Genomic DNA, 19,924 nt, shown 5'->3' with positions numbered 1-19,924 from the left:
GGCTGAATATTTACAGGATATCTATAGGATATAGAGCATTTTCAATGTTATGTGAAATCTTGATTTTTTTATAACCCTCAAGGCTGATATCTATACTTTTCATAACTACATACTACCCATTTATTAAGTATATTTAAGGCTATTTCAAAAATTATTGGAAATTTTGTTCTAATCCCAAACCAAAATTCATTTAATGATTTTTTTTTTTCAAATGAAACTCAAGTCAACTGTCAACTCACCACACAGCAACTGTAAAAGCCAAACATTCCAGGAGCAGGAAAGATGGCTCGGTAGTTAAGAGCACTGCCTGCTCTTCCAGCAGACCTGAGTTCAATTCTACCACTCATTTCTTTTTTTTTTTTTTTTCTTTTTTCCTTTTTTTTTTTTTTTTTTTTTTTTTTTTGAGCTGGGGACCCGAACCCAGGGCCTTTGCGCTTCCTAGGCAAGCGCTCTACCACTGAGCTAAATCCCAACTCCCTACCACTCATTTCTAAAACATTTTTTCTAATATTTATTTATTATATATAAGTACACTGTGGCTGTCTTCAGACACACTAGAAGAGGGCATCAGATCCCATTACAGATAGTTGTGAGCCACCATGTGGTTGCTGGGAATTGAACTCAGGACCTCTAGAAGAGCAGTCAGTGCTCCTAACCACTGAGCCACCTCTCCAGCCCCCTACCACTCATTTCAAACTGCTCACAATTACACCTAACTCCAGCTCCACGGGTTCAGACACTGTCTTCCGGGCTCTGTAGAGGCATACACACATATACATCTAAATAAAATAAAATAAATTTTAAATCAAACATTGTGGGCTAGATAAATGGCTTAGCAGGGAAGAGTACTCTTCCAGAGAAGGCAAATTCAGTTTCCAACTCCACATGGTGGCTCACAACTATTCAGAGCTCCAGAGCCAATGCTCTTCTGAACGCCACAGGCACACATACACATGCATATAAGCACTTACATATACCACATAAAAATATAAATCTTTTAAAAATATCGTAGCGATGCAATCCACAGATAAGCTAATTTTCTATTTAAAATGCTAAGGAATAACAGAAATATTAAGTCTTTTTTCCAAAATTAAATCATTATGGGCCTCTAAAAACAGAAAACGTGTATGGAGCGTTAACACACAGCATTTACAGGAGTTCTGAATGAGCTGAAGTGCTTCAGGCAGTGTGCACCAGGGCTGTGTTCAGAACCAGGCTCCAGGTAAGCCCAGGAACACGATGCAGTGAGTGGTAACAGAAAAACCTTGAATTTGTTTTTTCATCTGGTTTTGAACAAAAAATTAGTTCTGAATATTCAAAAGTTTCAAGAGTTAAAGCCATTAAATTTCTTAGAAAAAAAGATTAAATCTGTATAACCTTGAAATTGGCAATGCTTTTCCAATAATATAAACAAACAAAAGAAAATAACTTGGACTTCAACAAAATTAAAGCTTTTGGTTTAGTTTCATTAAAGGGCATTACCAAGAAAGTAACGAGATAATGAGACAAAATACTTGCTTGCAACTATTTATCTAACAAGACAGTGATATCCAGAATCCATAAATAATTCTTACAAGTGAACAAGAAAATGAAAACAAAACAAAAACAAAAAACAAAAAACAAACAAACAAAAATGGGCATAAGATCTGCACAGACATACAAATGGCCAGAGTGTATGCAAAAACCCTAAAAAACAAAGCAAACAAGCAAACGAACCCTCTCAGTCGTGTTAGGAATTAGGGAAAACCTGAATCACTTCAATTCCATTAAGACAAGTACAATTACAGGGAGGCGGGGACGGAAGTAAGCATTAGACCAGCTATGTAGAAGCTGCTGGAAGGAATCTAAACCAATTAGCCACTGTGGAAAAGGCTGACAGTTCCTCCAAAGGTAAACACAGGATTTGACCCTCCAATTCTACTCCTAAAACCCTCTCAAAAAAGCTCCTAAAAATCCAAATACATTGATGGCCTCAGGGTGGCGCTGGAGCAGGGTAAGGAGGGACTTGGTTTACTCTAAGGGGCTGCTCCACTGAGTAGATGAGCAACACGAACTGGACTTTTCTAGGGTGGGCATACAGAGGACACCTGGGAGGACTACAAAGTGTGATCAGAGTCTATGATGTGAGACTCCCAAATAATCAATAGAAATATTATGTTGGGGAAAAACCTCCAACACCCAGATACGCACATTGCTCACTGCGGCACTATTCGCAGTAACCTGAGTGGACAGTTTTATGTACTCCTTCTTCAACGATGAGCAACGTTAGAATATCTGATGGAATATTATTCTGCCATCAAAACAACTTAGTTTTAATAACTTTAGAACATACAGGAACATAGAAACTTTTTTTAAAAGATTTATTTTATGTATCTGAGTACACTGTCGCTTTCTTCAGACACACCAGAAGAGGGCATCAGATCCCACCACAGATAGTTGTGAGCCACCATGTGGTTGCTGGGATTTGAACTCAGGACCCCTGGAAGAGCAGCCAGTGCTCTAACCACTGAGCAGTCTCTCCAGCCTGGAACATAGAAACTTAAAGCTTAAGTGAAGCGAGTGAAATATAAGAGTCACCGAGGATCGTGCGCGTCTACGGTGAGAAACCCAGCCGGGAAAGGCTGTGCTTCCCGCAGCACGGCTGGCACAGCTGTTTACATCACTGCTTCTCAGACTCTGACTGCTCTCACTATGTAACTGACTCGCACACAGTGCAGCTGCAGACCTGACCTATAAACTCTTCAGCTGGGCATACAAGGGGCTTTATGACAACCTCAGTTGTGCTTTCTCCCTTTTTTTCACTTCATGAATCCAGGTGCCAACCGATCTGATGTACCTTTTGAACACATCCCACACGGAGCCACCTCTGTACATTTGTTGTTGTTGTTGTTGTTGTTATTCAAGCTTGCATATCTGTCTGTATACCACATGCATCCTGATGCCTGCAGAACTAGACACAAATGTCAGACCCGTGGAACTGGAGTTACAGATGGTTGTAAGTTTGGGTGCTGGGATCAAACCTGGGTCCTCTGGAAGAACAGTGCTCTTAATGGTTGGGTTATGCTAGTCCTGATCCTAGCATTCTTAACTCTAAGGCAGAAGGACCAGCCAGGGATACACAGAGAAAACCTCTATCAGATCCTGCCCCACAAATCCACCTGCTCTGTAACCTGTCCCTGGGGGCTGGAGAGATGGCGCAGCAGTTGACAGATTGGCTGCTCTCCCCATTGACCCAGCTTTGGTTATCAAGACCCACGTGGCAGCTCACACCTGCCTCTAACTCCAGGTCTAAAAGATCCAGTGCTTTCTTCTAAGCTCCATGGGCAGCCAGCACATACACAGTGTGCATACACAGATGCAGGCAATATACATATACACAAAAACAAATGTGAAAAACACATTTATATACTCAAAGCAGTCCTAAGCTTTAGCTTGCTACTATTGGCTCCACTAGATGCTAATACTTCACGCAGCCAACCTCCACAGCATTTGTTTGCACTCCTCTTCCACTCTTTACAGTACTCTGGGTAAGAATTCAGGCAGTTTCATGTAAACCTCATGCAAGTTACCCAAACAAGACCATGTACATTGTAGTCACCATTGTACTGTCCTCTGTGCCTGCTACCATCAGCCAGTGAACACTACTAATCAACAGCCAGCCCTAGACGGAACTACACGATCAAAACTCACACGCTGGAAAATGTGGGGTCTATACGACCAAACTCCTTCATCCATGACAAAACACAATTGCAAACAGTAAGGACTATTTTTTTCAAGAGTATGAACAAGAACTTTCCAGGAAACAGGTGGTCTTGCCATGCATGCTATAATATTTCTCATTGAGAAAGAGTCTGGTAATGACGGGAAATGGATTTTGTCTTGGTTTGGCTCTGGTCTGCTTTGATTTAGTTTTACATCTGTATTTATGGAAGGGGTGGCAAAGGAGTCTCCGTGTGAAGTTGGAGGACAACCTGCAGAACTCAGCTCTCACCTACCCCTGCCTCTGCTTTGTAAACCACTTCAGCCTCAGTTCAAGCGCAGGGATTAGCGGCACACACTACCATCACCTTACTCTTTTTGACTTTCAAGCCGTGTGTTTCAGTTTTGAACCAATGAGATCTCTGCCACCACAGCCTAGCTAAATCCAGGAAATTCTTAAAGTTACATCTGAAGGTTGGGCATGGAGGAAAGAGGATTCAGAGCACTGTGTGCGCTCGCGCTCTCTCTCTCTCTCTCTCTCCTCCCCCTCCCTCCTCCTCCTCCCTCCCTCCCCCCCCTCTCCCATGTGTGTGTGTGTGTGTGTGTGTGTGTGTGTGTGTGTGTGTGTGTGTGTGTGTGTCTGGTTTAACTCTATGCCTGAATAAAAGGTATGACTTAGGGCAAGCATCTGAGAAAGCAGGCTTGTATGGTAGTACATGGCTTTAATCCGAGGACTCAGGAGGCAGAGGCTGGTTGATCTGAGTTTGGGGCCAGCAAGGGCTACAAACTAAGACTCTTAAAAATACAAAGAGAAGGGAGAGTCCCTGGAGGGAAGGCTTAGTAATAATTAGAGTATTTACTCTTCTTGCAGAGAAGTTCAGTTTCCTGAACCTATGTTGAGAAGCTCAAAACCACCTGTAACTTCAGCTCCAAGGAGACTCCCTCCTCAGTCTTCTGGGGCCCCTTTCATACACACACACGAGACCACACATATACACATAATTTAACATTTTTTTTTCTTTTTCTTTCTTTTTTTTCGGAGCTGGGGACCGAACCCAGGGCCTTGTGCTTGCTAGGCAAGCGCTCTACCACTGAGCTAAATCCCCAACCCCAATTTAACATTTTTTAATTGGAGAAAATTAACCTCATCTTTAACTTTTCGGGTTCTTCCAAGATCAAATATATATGCAATCTGGCCTTTAAATAAAATTTTATATCTTATTAATCCAGTGTTTGTCAAATCTAGAAAGTCTGACTGTACCCTAATTCCCTCTGCAACAAATTCCCAGCTGTTTCCTCTATACAGACACATGTCTCACATATAACTTCCTGCTGTCAGAATACAACACACAGCAATTTTTTTCCTGAACAATCACACATTTCTTGGATCTCTAGTATCCCTTCAAGATCTAAAGTCTTAAAATGATTGTATGCCCTAAATTAAGTATATACATTCATAAAGCATAGCTGGAGAGATAGCTTTGCAGTTAGAACACTTGTTCCTCTTACCAAGGACCTGAGTTCCCAGCACCCACATAGCAGCTCACAACTGCTTTGAACACAAAGCTAGTATCAACCACTTTTTTTTCTAATTTAATAAACAAATAATAACTTAAAACAACCCCTGAGATAACTAAACGTGGTATTTTAAAAGGCGGAGAAACGGCTCACACTTAGGAGCATTTGCTGCCGTCAGGACCTGATCACAATTTGCAACACCCAAAGGCTGCCACTCACCAATTTGTAGCTTTAGTTCCAGGAATCCAGTGCCGTCTTTTGGCCTCCAGAAGCAACTGACATAACCATTAGGTACACAGACATACTACACAAGTAAAACACCCATAGACTTCTTTTTTACGTTCATCCCAATCTTCTTCACTATACTCAATTCCCAAACTGTAACTGTAATCACCAAATAACTTTAAAAGAAACAGGAATCATTTAAGGGAAATAAATATATAAGAATAAACAGTCCAAGCTATCTCAATCTTTTTAATCTAGTTACACTTCTAAATCCTAACATCTCAATGAAAAAAGCGGAGATGGACTCTCAGTCACACTTAGGGTCCCCCCAACTTCCAAACCATTCTTCACCATGTTCACAAAACTAACACCAGCCAGGTGTCACTGCTCTGCTGTTTAAGTTAATAATAGGACAAAGAATAAACTCCAAACTGCTCACTTGGTCCAAAGTGCCAATCATATTTCAAAGTCTCACCACCTGTGTACAGAACAACCCATGCTTTTGCAGTGTTTCCCTACTTACAGAATGTCCTCCTTGTCAAGACCCACCTTTTTTTTGTTTGTTTGTTTGTTTTTGTTTTTGTTTTTTTTTGGTTCTTTTTTTCCAGAGCTGGGGACCGAACCCAGGGCCTTGCACTTCCTAGGCAAGCGCTCTACCACTGAGCTAAATCCTCAACCCCTGTCAAGACCCACCTTAAATCACCTTCTTTGCATGACACATTTGCCCAAGCCCCAAAACAGGAATTCCCTTCTCCTTTGACACTTTCCGCTTGATATATTGATATTATAATAACATGCAATGTTTACTTAATTACAGAAAGGAATACAAAGAGAAGCTTTGGAATAAGACTAATTTGGGTCCAACATTCAATCTTACAGCTAATGGCTATGGCTTGAAGCACGTTGATACCTTGCCTCCTTGGGGGTCTCAGTTTTCTAATATAGGTAACACATTTCCTCAAGTATTATTCAAAAAGCATTAAGCACGCCTTACCTTAAAGTTAATAAAGAGCTGGGGTGAAAAGAGTTGTAGTTCTAGAACTCTTTCTTGGAGGGGCAAGTGGGGACAGCCCCAAGTAAGACTATTTCTAAAATTATCCTCCCAGAGAATTCAGGAAGATGGGAGAAGCAACGGAATCCATCTCCCTCCGCTATACAACTACACTGGCGAAATCTGTTCTATCAACTGCTTTGAAGGCTTACATCTTCTGAAGGATGACTTCAAATTTAACTGTAATTAACTTGTCAATTTTGGCCTTGGGCACTACTCCAAGTCCCTAGAGCAAGTCACTCTTCAAGTGTATCTGGAGTAACTTGCTGCTAAGAACAAAAGAGGACCCAAAATTATTTAAACAACAACAACAAAACCAAAAAACAATCAACCAGTTCTCTCCAGTCATGCAGAAAACACTCCCCCCAACATCAGAAACAATCAGTTTCCCAGTACACAGTATTTTCTGGGAATGGCCTGTATGATAGGCCACAAATTATCAGATTTTCATTCATGTGACTACATGTGATAACATTTAAAAAAAATCAGTGACAAGTAAAATGACAACAGAAGTAAAATTTATAGAACTGTGAACAAGAACCTAGCGCATCAGTAACTCAGAAAACTTTAAAGATGAACGAAAATGAAACATCACATATCAAAAATTTATGGGGCACAGCAAGAGTGATATTCAGTTGGAGGGTTCAGAGTTTAAATACAATAAAATCATAGCTATAAGAGAAAAAAATCAACTTCTGTTCCTTCCTGCTTTTTAGTTTTTAAACTAATGTATTTCATTATTTGGAGGGGACACACTGTGGCATCAGATCTCAAACTCAGGACAAATGCTGAGGTTACCACAGCAAAGCAGATGCTGCCTGCCAGCCTCTCAGGATCACCACACCTGTTTCAGCACCACCCTGGCCAGCACACCCAGACCCTAGCCTAACTCTCCAGCACCATGTCCTCCTTCACCTATTTTTTCACTCAGGTAGGTACACTGCGGCCAGAAGAATGTGTTGGACCCTTTGGAACTAGACTTATAGGGACTAAACTGTGGTCCTCTGTAAGAACTACTGAACAATATATCCATCCCTCGTAAAGAATGGTGTGTGTGTCCCCAGCTCCGAAAAAAAAAAAAAAAAAAAAAAAAAAAAAAAAAAGAATGGTGTGTGTGCACATGTGTAGGAACCATGGCACATATGCAGCTTTAGCAGATAACTTTCAAGAGTCAGTTCTCTGCCATGTGGGTTCCAAACATGGAATCCAAGCTCTCAAGCTTGGCAGCTGGTACTAGTAGAGCCATCTCTCTGGCCCCTTTGTGCTTTTCTGCACTAGGTATTTACAGCTTAAGAAAAAAATATTAAGACTGGAAACAGTCTGATCTGTCACCTAGCAGCAGCATCTATAAAAACTGAAAACATTATTTGCCAAATGAAAGAATTTGTAAACTACTATAAAACTGTAGTTTTACAGGCTTATTTACAAAGACCCTCCCTCTCCTCCTTCTAAAACCTTTCTTGGAAGGCCTGGTTGGTTTGGGGTTTTCTGTTTTTGAGATAAAGTCTTACTTAATAGCCCAGAATGACCTGCAATCTCACAATCTTTTTACCTCAGCCTCCCTCCCAAACGCTGGCTTTACAGGTGTACACCATAGCCAGCCTCATAACCAGTTCTTGATTCCTTATGGCAAGTTATTATTTTAACCCCAGGAAAGGAAGCTTGAGTTCAGAGTTAACTAAAATAGAGACTAGGCTGGATCTGAAACCGTTTTAAAGTGGGAGTTTCCTATTATAGTACTAAGGGATAAAAATGGAACTACTCACATCCTCAAATAAAAGGTGATTGACTTATATACTATTTGAGAAAACATAAGCAAATAAAATTACTTTTTAAAAACATTTCACAAAAAAAAATTCACTAATCTTTTCAAAAAAAGAAACTTGAGTACTTAAGTAGTAAATCAAAACTGTGTGATAATAGTGTCGCTGCCAGTCAGACACTGCTCTAAACACTTACGAGTTGAATCTCCATTCTAGTGTATAAAGAGAGACTCCTCTGTCCCTAATTTACAGATGATGATGCTGAAATACAAAATCTGCACAGCAATCTGACAAGCCAGGTTTCAAAATCAGGCAGTTCTGAAAAAGGTCAAGGAGTCAAAAGCTAAGCAAACATTTTAGAATGACAGACAGATTAAGAGCATTTGCACCCAGGCTGGGTGATGGTGGCACACACCACTAAACCCCATGAAAGACAGAGGCAGGTGGATTTGGAGTTTGCAGCCTGCTCTACAAAATGAGTTCTAGGACAGCCAGGACTAAACAAAGAAACCCTACCAAAAAAAAAAAAAAAAAAAAAAAACACAAAAACAAAACAAAACAGAGTATGTACACTCTTCCAGAAGATCTGTTTGGATCCTGTCACCCACATCCAGCAGGTCACCACTACCTGGTAACTCCTGCTCCAGGGGAATCTGAAACCCTGTTCTGAACTCCACAGAACTTACCCTCACATAGTCCCATCACCCGTCCCCCAATACAGATACGCTCGCGCACGCACATGCACGCACATGCACACACATGAACACACATGCACACACATGCACACACACACACACACACACACACACACACACACCACACCACACCATTGTGGCACATGCCTTTGATCACAGCACTTCGGAGGCCAAATAAACAAAGTAAATTAAACCAGAAACGGAAGCTTACAGAAAGAATAAAATGGCAATGCACATACAAAGTCATCACACACATGCACGCACGCATGCACAAATGCACACACAGTACAATGTTTGTGGAGAACACAAAAGTTGGAAGTGGCTGAGGTAACTATGCCAGAACTTTAAGAATGTCTAAAACACTAAAAACTCCCATCTCTGCACTACTTTGGACCCCCGTTACTGGATGACTACAATACACAGGCTGTAAACTACATCCAAACTTGTCTTTGGGAATGGAGTGATGGCTCATCAACTAAGGGAGCACTTTCTGCTCTCACAGAGGACCTGAGTGCTGTTCCCAGCACCCACATGGTGGCTCACATCCATACATAACTCCAGATCCTGACTTCCTGGGGATCTGATGCCACTTCTTTCCTCCTCAGGCACCAGGCACTCACATGTCTACAGACAGGGAGGCAAAACATGCATGCATACACATAAATCAAAGTCAAGATCTGAGTTATCTTGATGAAAATTATTACTTTCAACTACCTGTTTTAAGTGATTCTTGAAGCTTTGTAAATCAAAAGGGTTAGGACATTAATCCTTTTGTTGTTATTCTCTCTCTGATGGTAGTGTCCATGTATACCAGTACCTATGTGTGAGGTTGAGGACAAGCTTCTAGTTTTGGTTCTCCCAATGGGGTCCAGGATCAAACTCAGATGTCAGGTTTATAGAGGACATGCTTTTAACCCACTAAAACAACTCTCTGGTCCTAATTTCTGATTTTTAGTTTTTTGGGTTTTCTGTGGTGGAGTTGGTTTGGTTTGTGGGTTTTTGTTTTTTGTTTTTTGTTTTTTTTTTAGCAAAAAGCACATAGCAAAACAAATATACTACCCAAAATAACTCCAGCAAAAGCCAATTCCAAGGAAGTTCTCTGGGCAGCCCTCTCAAATTAAAGTATCAATATATAACACACCCTCTCACCTGGGCACCTGTATGTACGAGCTCCCTGAGTTATGTTACCATGTAATCCTGTAGCCTCTTCTGAGAATCACTATTGTAAGGAAGGTATACCCTCCATGTATAGCTTTTTCAGATCCATTTTATTCAGCCAAAATGCAAAGAGCCCAGAGGACTTTTCACTATTAAAAGGAGTATGAAATAAGTATACTTAGCCCAACTCAAAAGACTAAAATCAGGACAAAAAGATGCCACTAATAATGTTTACAAAATAAGTTCAGTTACCATATTAAATATGGCAGACTCTAACTCCTGTGTCTCCCAAGTACTGTGATTAAAGAAATGTACCCCCGCATACCAAGTTCCTCACCACATTTTAAAGACTTTGTATTCAACCCACCATCCCAATACCCCTGTCTTCTACACAACCAAGCACAAGGCAGGTTGGTGGTAAGCAGCAGACATTAACTACAATACTGAAAGCAGACCCTCGCTCCTTGTTGCTTTTCTTTCTTTCTTTCTTTTATTAATCACTCAGACTGGGGTGGATGCCTACAGCACCAATTAAGAGTCAGTTTTTCCTTTCAACCTGTAGTTCCAAGGAGCTGAATCAAGTTGCCAGAGTAGGGCAAGGGCCTTTACCTGCTGGGCCATCCTGCGGTCCTATTTTTGAGACAGGCTGCCAGACTGGCTTTGAACTCACTATATAGCCAATGTCAGTGGCCTTGAACTCTTAACCATCTTGCCTCCACCTCTCAAAAGGCCTGGGATAACACTTGGGAGCCACCACACTGGGCATGGGTCCCTTTAACTTGAAATCCTGAAAGAATGGCCGAGGCGAACAGTCAAGAAAAAAAAAAAAAATTTCTGTGTTATGACACCAAAGGTACATACAGCCACTGTTCAAAATCCCACATTATCTAAATGAACTTTGAAACACAGAACTCAAGAGTCCCAAATGAAAATTCCATAAGCCAACCCAGAATGAGAAACTAGGGAGGCTAGGAACTTTGGGTAAATTGTTGCTACTCAACTTACTTCAAATGTACAAAAGAGATGCATGCAATTGTTGCTTGCTCTTCACCCTAAATTTAGTTCTATTGTGAAACTAAGTAATTTTACAGGACATTGAATTCTCTCATCAAAGTGTAGCAAGACCTGAGCAAAGTGTTAACAACTTTTCCCAAGGTCCAGTACACAACCTAGACAACTTAGATCATCACCACACCCAACCTAAAAGCAACTTAGCAGACACAGAAAGCTCTCCCTCAGCGCCGCTGTTATACTCGAAACCTACTAATTATGGTTAACACCACCAGAAATAACCCATTAGGCGCTTGCAGTCAGCGCCATCAGCTTCAAGAATATCTGGTGCCATATGTCTCAGGCAAGTGCAACACAGAACCCAACATTACAGTCTTACACGTAACATGCTCTAAAACGGTATTAGATTGCGTCCTGACACGATGTTTACCGTGAAGACTTAAGAACTAAGAGCAAATGAGCTAGCGACCCCACACGAACCTAGCTTAATCCTCCATGCTTGCACCTTTCCGTTGTAAACAGGAAAGTCCAGAGGAAAGGAAACGGAGAAAAACCTCTTTTTTTTTCGCTTTTATAAAAGGAATAACGGCAGCGCTTAACAACCCCCGCGACGTGATTGAACAAATGAAAAAAGCCAAAGGGAGGAAGTGACGGGGGTGGGCTGCTGGTGAGCTCACTTGGAAGTCCCAAACACGCCGCCCAGCTCGGGGGTGCCCCCAAACATCTGTCCCAACAGCTGCAGCGGGGACACCGGGATGCGAGGGAAAGATGGGTGGCGGGAGCGAAGGATGCAGAGTGGTGCCCGCACGCTCCTTTTCCTCCTCGGCCAACTCTTCTCTCGCCCCCCGTCCCAGCCCATCCCGCTCCCTCCAGAAAGAACACCCAACAAAAGCTGAGGCCGGGGAGACAAAGAGGCAGAAGGCGACGAGCGTCCAGAACAATGCGGAGCCGGTCCAAGCCAAACTCCCGGGGACCGCGCAGGCGGACGGGCGACCCCGGAAATCGCCGCCGAGCTTCGGCCCCGCGGACCGCGGCCCTCAGGCCCCGCCGCGGACAGCGTCACCGGGACGCGGGGCAGCACCGGCGGGCAGGACGGTGCGGCCCGGAGCGGAGCGGAGCGATCCCTGAGCGCGCCTGGGCGGGCCGCCGACGGGACTCACCCGCATTCTGGTCTCGCGGCCAGAGGTAGTAGGTGGCGGGGATCACGATGAGCCCCACGAAGGAGGTGAGGAAGTAGAAGAAGGTGTTCCCGCTGTCATCGTACTGGAACTGCTGGCCCGCCATGGCTCCACCTCCTCCGCCCCGCTTCCCTCACCGCCGCCGCCACGACCCCGCGCTGCGCTCCGGCTCCCGGCGCCCCGGCCCCGTGTGGCGTAGCTCGGACGCCGCCGCCGCCTCTCCTCCCCGCCCCCACGCCGCTCTCACGGACACGCCGCCGCGGCCGTCGCTAACTCTCGCGAGAGGAGCTAGTTCCCGCCCCACGCGGCTGTTCCCTCCCCTGCCGGCTCCTCCACACGCTCGCAGAGGGAGACGTGGCGCGCGCAGCGAAGAAACTCTGTTGGACCCCGCCCGCGGCCCCGCCCCTGAGCCACGGGCCACGCCCTCTATTTGCCATAGGCCCGCCCCTGGCCCCGCCCCCTGCTTGCCCGGCTTTCCTTCCCGGCACCCTTCGCCAGATTCCCGGAGCCTTCCTGCCAGGGTCTCCTGAGCAGTGAGCCGGGGCGAGCGTACTAGGTGCGACTGGAAGCTGAGCTTTTGCAAGCAGAGCTAGATTGCCTTGCCTTTCCACTCTGTCCTATCCCTCTCACTTTTCCCCAGCTTCTGATTCGCTCCTCCAAGGGAACCTCGTGGAAACAAGTGCCATTAAGAATAGGGAGCGAGAAACTCCTCCTCAGAGTTCCAAAGCTTAGGTATTTGGAACTGCCAGTTTACTCATGCTTTCTGTGACCCAAGCGATCGTGTGTTCAGTTGTCAGTAAAGCATGAAATAAAGCAAAATATAGATCAGTGGCTCTCAACCTTCCTAATGCTGCCACCCACCCTTTAATACAGTATGTTGCTGTGACCCCGAGCCAAAAAATTATTTTCATTGCTACTTTATAACTGCAATTTTACTGTTATGAATTGTAATGTAAATGTATGATATGCAGGATATCTTATATACACTCCCTGTAAAACGATCGTTTGACAATTCCCCCCTCAACAGGGTCAGGACCCGCAGGTTGAGAACCGCTGTTACATTTCTCTATTAATGAGAAAATTCAAGCTCAAAACGTTTTCCAAAGGTTACGCTCGATGGGTTTGCTCAGGGTTTAGGGATCCAAAGCCAGATTGCTCTGACGCCCTAAAGAGCCGCTGGCACTCCCTTGCAACCGGCGGCGAGCAAACTGAAGTAGCAGTCACTCAATGCTCCTGGCCACAGGCTCTCAAACTGAGATCAGCTGAGCTTCAGGACGCTCCCCTACTCTTGTAAAGATCCCACGGAAGTGCAGTGGTGGCCTTAGCGGGGTGGGTCCCAGCATCCGCTCTGCCCTCTGTGGATCAAGAGTACACAGGGCATTTCTGCTGTGAATAATAAAGAAAAGTGTGTGATACCTTTCAAAAGAGAAACTATCGCGCAAGTACAAACATTCTGCTGTATTTTAAGGATCGTTTTTGTTTTTTGTTTTGGTTTTTCGGTTTTGTTTTTTTTTTTTGCTGTTGTTTTGTTTTGTTTGCTTTTTGTTTGGGGTGGGGTTGTTTTTTGTATTTTGAGACAGGGTTTCTTTGTGTAGCCCTGGCTGTCCTAGAACTCACTCCTTAGACCAGGTTGGCCTCGAACACACAGAGATCAGCCTGCCTCTATGTTCTGTGAGCTGGGAATAAAAGGCGTCGCACCACCAGCAGCTTTTAAGGCATGTTTTAAGACTAGTCTGTTAACTACATGGCTTTTCAACATGCCTTCCATCGTCTGAGGGGAAATCTGGTTACAACCCCTTTTAATGTCTCAAAACCAGTATTTATCATAATGAGTCATGCTTTCCCTTATAATAGATTATGTTCACAAGTATACTGTCTCCCCTTTCAAACTCCAATTTAACAGGAAATGTCTGAAAGCCACTTTCACTGCATTTTTCTGCCTTGTTTTTGTTTTTTGTTTTTGTTGTTTGTTTTTTGTTTTTTGTTTTTTCTTGTGTAAAGTTTCCCAGTTTATCGTAGGAGGAAACTTAGAACTGGGAAAGAAAATTTGACTATGAAATCAGAACAGAGAGGCTGGAGAGATGGCTCAGCGGTGAAGAGCACTGGCTGCTCTTCCAGAGGTCCTGAGTTCAATTCCCAGCAACCACATGGTGGCTCACAACCATCTGTAATGGGATCTGATGCCCTCTTCTGGTGTGTCAGCAGCAGCATACTCATAATTATTGGGGTTGGGGATTTAGCTCAGTGGGTTCGGCCCCCAGGTCCGAAAAAAGAAAAAAAAAGTAGCAACAACCCACACTTAAGGCCTGAGTGTATATGACCTGGGCAGGTGCTCATTCCTTTCTCCAGAGAACAGAAAGCAAAACTACTTATAGCAAACATCCCTGTGGGCTACACTCTTCCTTACGGACTGTAATGCCACCTAAAGCACCGGGCAACCATCCAGTGGTAGCATACTATTAGCTTCAAACTCCATCAAAATCTCATATGATGGGCCGGAGAGATGGCTCAGCGGTTAGGAGCACTGACTGCTCTCCCAGAGGTCCTGAGTTCAAACCCCAGCAACCACGTGATGGCTCACAACCATCTGAAATGAGATCGGATGCCTTCTTCTGGTGTGTCTGAAGACAGCTAATATATATATATATATATATATATATATATAATCTTTTTAAAAATATATATATAATATTTTTTAAAAATCTCATGACTATGTATAAAACATACATAGACAGCCATGGTTGTCTTTGAGCAGCCCACATCCTTCCTTTCAGCCCGGCTGGAGTTCTGAACACTTTCTCCTGACCTCAGGCTAAAGCCTAAATTAAAGACCAGACCAGACCACCAACCTCCACTTCCTTTAGTTTAGTTTAGTTTAGTTTAGTTTAGTTTAGTTTAGTTTAGTTCTGGAATTCTTTTGAATATCAAAACCATGAATCCTGGTTCAGCCTGAATCAAGGTCCCTAAAACTCTAGAGGACCCCCTCAGGCTGTTACGGGGAGGTGGCTGCCAGCAGGGAGCTCTGCCCCCTTTATTTGCTGACACCACAACCTCGAAGGTCCCAATGAACAATTTGCCTTACTGAAAGCATGCGCCGCTCACAAACCCAGCAGTACTGGAGTAGGCAGACTTTCTCTGCCTTGGGTTGAATCTCTTGTTAAGTCCTTCCATGTTTTCAGAATGTTGAACTTGATTTTTTTTATGAGTCCGTTTATGTTTAACTCAGCATTTCTGCAAAGATAATACGTCAGTTTTATAAACTTATGGCAAGATAAATTATCGATCTTAACTCCTGCCAGTCGTGGTGGCTCATGACCTTTAATCCCAGCACTCTGGAGATAGACACACAGGCAGATCTCTGTGAGTTTCAAACCAAACCTGATCTATGTAGCAAATTCCAGGACCCTCAGGGTTACATAGAACAACCATGTCTCAAAATAAACAAATGAATCAATAGACAAATAAACAAATAGTAAATAAGTATCTCTCTTTGGACTGTTTCTCTGGAAAGTAACCTCTTCCATTTGTAACTTTGGGCTTATATAACAGTGATTTAACAACTTAAATGAGCTATCAATTTGAACAAATTGTATCAACTTACTAAACCTCTAGCCATTAGAAATTATGGAATTCGTTAACCCAAAACCTATAAAATCTGTGTCTTGGAACTGGGTCTCATGGAACCCAGGCTTGCCTTGAACTCAATATAGAGCCAAGAATGACTTTGAAGCCAAGTGTGGAGGCACACTCCTTTAAGCTCAGCACTCCGGAGGTAGAGTCTGGTAGAGGTGTGTGTGTTCTGGGCCAGTCTGGTCTACATAGCAAGTCCAGGACAGCCAGGGCTACATGATAAGACCCTGTCTCGGAGAGGAGGGGGATAGGGGAAGGAGAAGGGAAAGGGAAGGGAGAGGTGGAGAGGGAGAGAGGGAAAGGAGAGGACAGGACAGGACAGGACAGGACAGGACAGGGGAGGACAAGGGAGGACAGGGGAGGAGAGGAGAAGACAGGGGAGGACAGTGGAGGAAAGGAAGAAAGACCTTGAATTCCTGCTTCTCTCCCTCCTCTACCTTCTAAGCACCACACCAGGCCTTCTGTTGATGATATTAACTTACAAAAACTATTTCTTTTAAGTGATCATTTTAGTGAAATTGTTAATAATAGTAAATGAATATGGAAGAAAATGAGCCACAAACACAGATTGTCCTTAATTTCGGCATATGTTAAAATGTATTTTAATATCTTCTCTGAATATGTCTGCAAGAGAAGACCTTAGTCACGCTCATTTTAATTGCTTGGTCGTTTATTTCCTCTTGGGTACAGAAAGCTTATTTTTAGGCTCCTTTTAATATTTGCTTTTTCCTTAGAGTGACGCTTTCACTTATTGGTAAGTCGGCATTGTGTTACTGGTATTGACTTTCACCTATGCAGCCCGAGGTGTTTGTGGGGCTACAATGGCATTATTCAGAGTCCTGTGTGGTGGAGTTAACCGCAGAGACTGGAAGAAACCAGTTAAGTAGGTGTGTTCTACCCCCGCCCGCAGCCCACGTCTCAGTACAGTAGGCCCTCCATCTATGGTGTGCTCCAAGCCTTCCGGCTGATGCCTGGGAACCCTATAGACACTCTGTGTGGTCTTTTCCTGTGCGTGCACCAATGCCGTGGCTTCTCCATGCTGGTCACACCCTGTGTTTAGCCATGGTGGCCAGGGATGTCGAAGTTGGAGATGTAAGTGCAAACCCAGAACAATTTTCCTTTTCTTTCTTCAAAAACGCACAGAGAGGACTGGAGAGATAGCTCAGTGAGTAAGGGTGTGTACTCTTCTTCCAGAGGACCTGAGTTTGATTCCCAGCACCCACGTTGTGCCGCTCACGACTACTTCAATTCCAGCTTCGAGGGAACTGACCGGCCCCCACCCTCCCCCACCGCTGCCTCCCTCCCCAATACACAGACACATGATTTTTAAAATAGCAAAACTAAATTGAAAAAGGCAGATAGAGGATTTGTTCTGACTAACCTGTGTCGGTACCAACACGTTCAGCCTTTAACTGAAGGGAAACACTTTAGAGCTCCCTTTAGGCACGTCTAAATGGTGAGCATTGGTACTCCTGCTCTCTGGGGCCATTACCAAGTACGATGTATGTTCCCTGAGCTGCAGCCCTGCCACACCACAGCTCATCTCGTGACTGGCACGGCTAAGTGACTCGAGGATGGAGACATTTATGCCACGGGCAGCTGGGTGATTCAAAATCTGGATAAGGACCCAGCAAAACTCACAGTGGGTTCATTGGGGCCCAACAGCATTTAACTTAGTACTTGCAAATGGTTCGTGCCTGGAATTTTCCGTTTAGTACTTTTGATGGAGGCCCTACTAGACCGTGGGTAACTAAAAGCATGAAAAACAAAATCCAAGGAGACAAAGAATTATGGATAACTTTTATTCCCAAGGCCTAGGAAATCCCCTTTTGCCTCCTTTTTTTTATTTGAAGAGGCCTCTCACTGTCTAGCTTCAAACCTGGTATGTAACCGAGGGTGACTTTGAACTGCTGATCCTTCTGTCCCTCTATGCTAACGCTGCTATTTTTACAGGCTGACATCACCAGACACTTGCTTTTTTTTTTTTTTTTCCTTTTCTTTTTTTTGGAGCTGGGGACCGAACCCAGGGCCTTGCGCTTCCTAGGCAAGCCCTCTACCACTGAGCTAAATCCCCAACCCCCAGACACTTGCTTTTTAACAAAAGCTCGATTGTGCAATTTTACCAAAAAGACTTAGGAGCCAGATGCTGGGATGAAAGCCTACAAGCTCAGAGAGGCAGAGAAAGCACCCAGCTGACCTTCCTCCTTAGGTGATGTCCCAGCATGAATCTCTTCCTCCACACCATCTATAAATATATAAATAAATAAATAAATAAATAAATAAGCCCTTTCTACTGAATGTCCCTCCTTTCTACCTCCTATGTGTCCATCTGTCCTCCTGACTCCCTGTTACTCTCTCTCTGTTTTTTTTCCTTAATAAACCTATGTTCACTTCCTGTCAACTGTTGCTTGCTCTGCCTCTTGACCTATGGCTGACTTTTTTTAATCCTGTTTACAATATTCAAGCAGAAAGCTCTTGGATTAAAGGTGTGTCCTGGGGCTGAGCCTCACCACAACTAGAAACGGGTTTTCTCAGTAAACGACACAATCTCAGGTTCACAGTGTGATCAAACATCCTGCAACAAAGCACACTTTCAAATCATTTTTTTTTAAAGTCTTTTTGATCTAGCCATGCTAGCAGAAGCCATTCAGGAGGCAGAGACGGTCAAATGCCCGTGACCGCAAGGGCTGTGTATTGAGTCCCTGTCTCAAAACAAAACAAAAAACTAAGCTCAAGAGAGAGGTCTCAGTGGTTAAGAATACTTGCTGCTCTTTTTTTTTTTTTTTTTTTTGAGTGAGAGAGAGAGAGAGAGAGAGAGAGAGAGAGAGAGAGAGAGTACATGAGTACTCTCAGAAGCCAGAGGTATTGGATCCTACTGAGTTAGAGATGCACATGGTTGTATCTCTCCCAATGTGAGTGCTGGGAATCAAATTTGAGTTCCCCAGAAGAGCAGTGCCTGTTCTTAACCACTGAGCCATCTCTCCAGCTCTGAATTTGATGCTTTCAGAGAGAACTGAGACTCAGTTCCCGGTGCCCAGAAGGCAGCTCACAGCTATTGGGGTCCATTTTCAGGAGATCTGATACCCTCCTTTGGCCCCCTTGGCCACCAGGCACACATGTGGTGCTCAGACATAAATACATACATACATACATACATACATACATACATACATACACGCAAAGTTAAAATAAATATTTTTAAATGTGTATGTGCACGTTGTGTGCAGTGCACCCTTGTGTGTAAATACAGGTGCACACCTGTCATGTAGCCCTTGTGGAAGTCTGAGGACTACCTCGGCATAAGCCATTGCCTTCCTCCCACCGTGTTTGAGAGCAGAGCTCTTGGTTTTTCTCTACTGCAGCCATGCTAGCTGGCCCTCAAACCTCCAGGGTTCCTCCTGACCCAATCTCCTGTCTCCCCGGAGTTTATAGATGCATTTATCATTTGATTTCACAAAAAAAAAAAAAAAAAAAAACCTCCTATGGTATTCCAGAAAATAATACAAAATTATAGCTCCACAACCATATATATTATAATCATATTATAATTGCTAAAAGTCTGAGTTCTATAAACAGACAGGGTTTAGTAAACTTTTCATTTTCGAGGCTGATCCTGAAACCTGGGACATCACACACACACACACACACACACACACTCACACTAAGAAAGTATTCTGCCACTGAAGTGGATTCCTAGCTCTAGTTCTGGTAAGTTGTATCTTGTAAGATTTTCATCCAAAATTAGAACTAAGGGGTTGAACCTGGAGCCTTGTACATGCCAGACAAGTAAGTGTTTTACCACTGAAATACACCTCAGCATAGAAAAGAAAATTCCAGACATTGATTGTTGTATTTAAGCAACATATTGAGCGCTTTTTCTTTTCAAGGCCAAACAAAGGGTATGACACGATCTGCTTACAATGTCTGAATCTGACAGTAGGTTCTGGTTCCACAGAGGCCAAACGATGCTTCTCCTTAACCGATACATTTCTCCTA

The 19,924-nt window shown here is 43.6% G+C and overlaps 1 protein-coding gene across 2 annotated transcripts in view; it reads right to left on the bottom strand.

The window, feature by feature from the left end:
* Sec63 (SEC63 homolog, protein translocation regulator) overlaps positions 1–12,533 on the bottom strand; it is a 68,393-nt gene extending 55,860 nt beyond the window's left edge. For both annotated transcript variants that reach the window (XM_032888245.1, XM_032888246.1), the window contains exon 1: positions 12,281–12,533. In XM_032888245.1, coding sequence (XP_032744136.1) covers positions 12,281–12,404 — 124 coding nt within the window. In that variant the 5' untranslated portion in view covers positions 12,405–12,533. The remainder of the gene's footprint in view (positions 1–12,280) is intronic.
* Positions 12,534–19,924: the final 7,391 nt, after the last annotated feature.

This window comes from Rattus rattus, chromosome 18 (genome assembly GCF_011064425.1).
Source record: "Rattus rattus isolate New Zealand chromosome 18, Rrattus_CSIRO_v1, whole genome shotgun sequence".
NCBI classification, from domain to species: Eukaryota; Metazoa; Chordata; class Mammalia; order Rodentia; family Muridae; genus Rattus; species Rattus rattus.
The sequence above is the reverse complement of the archived record's forward strand: the minus strand, read 5'-3'. Positions and strand labels throughout refer to the sequence as shown.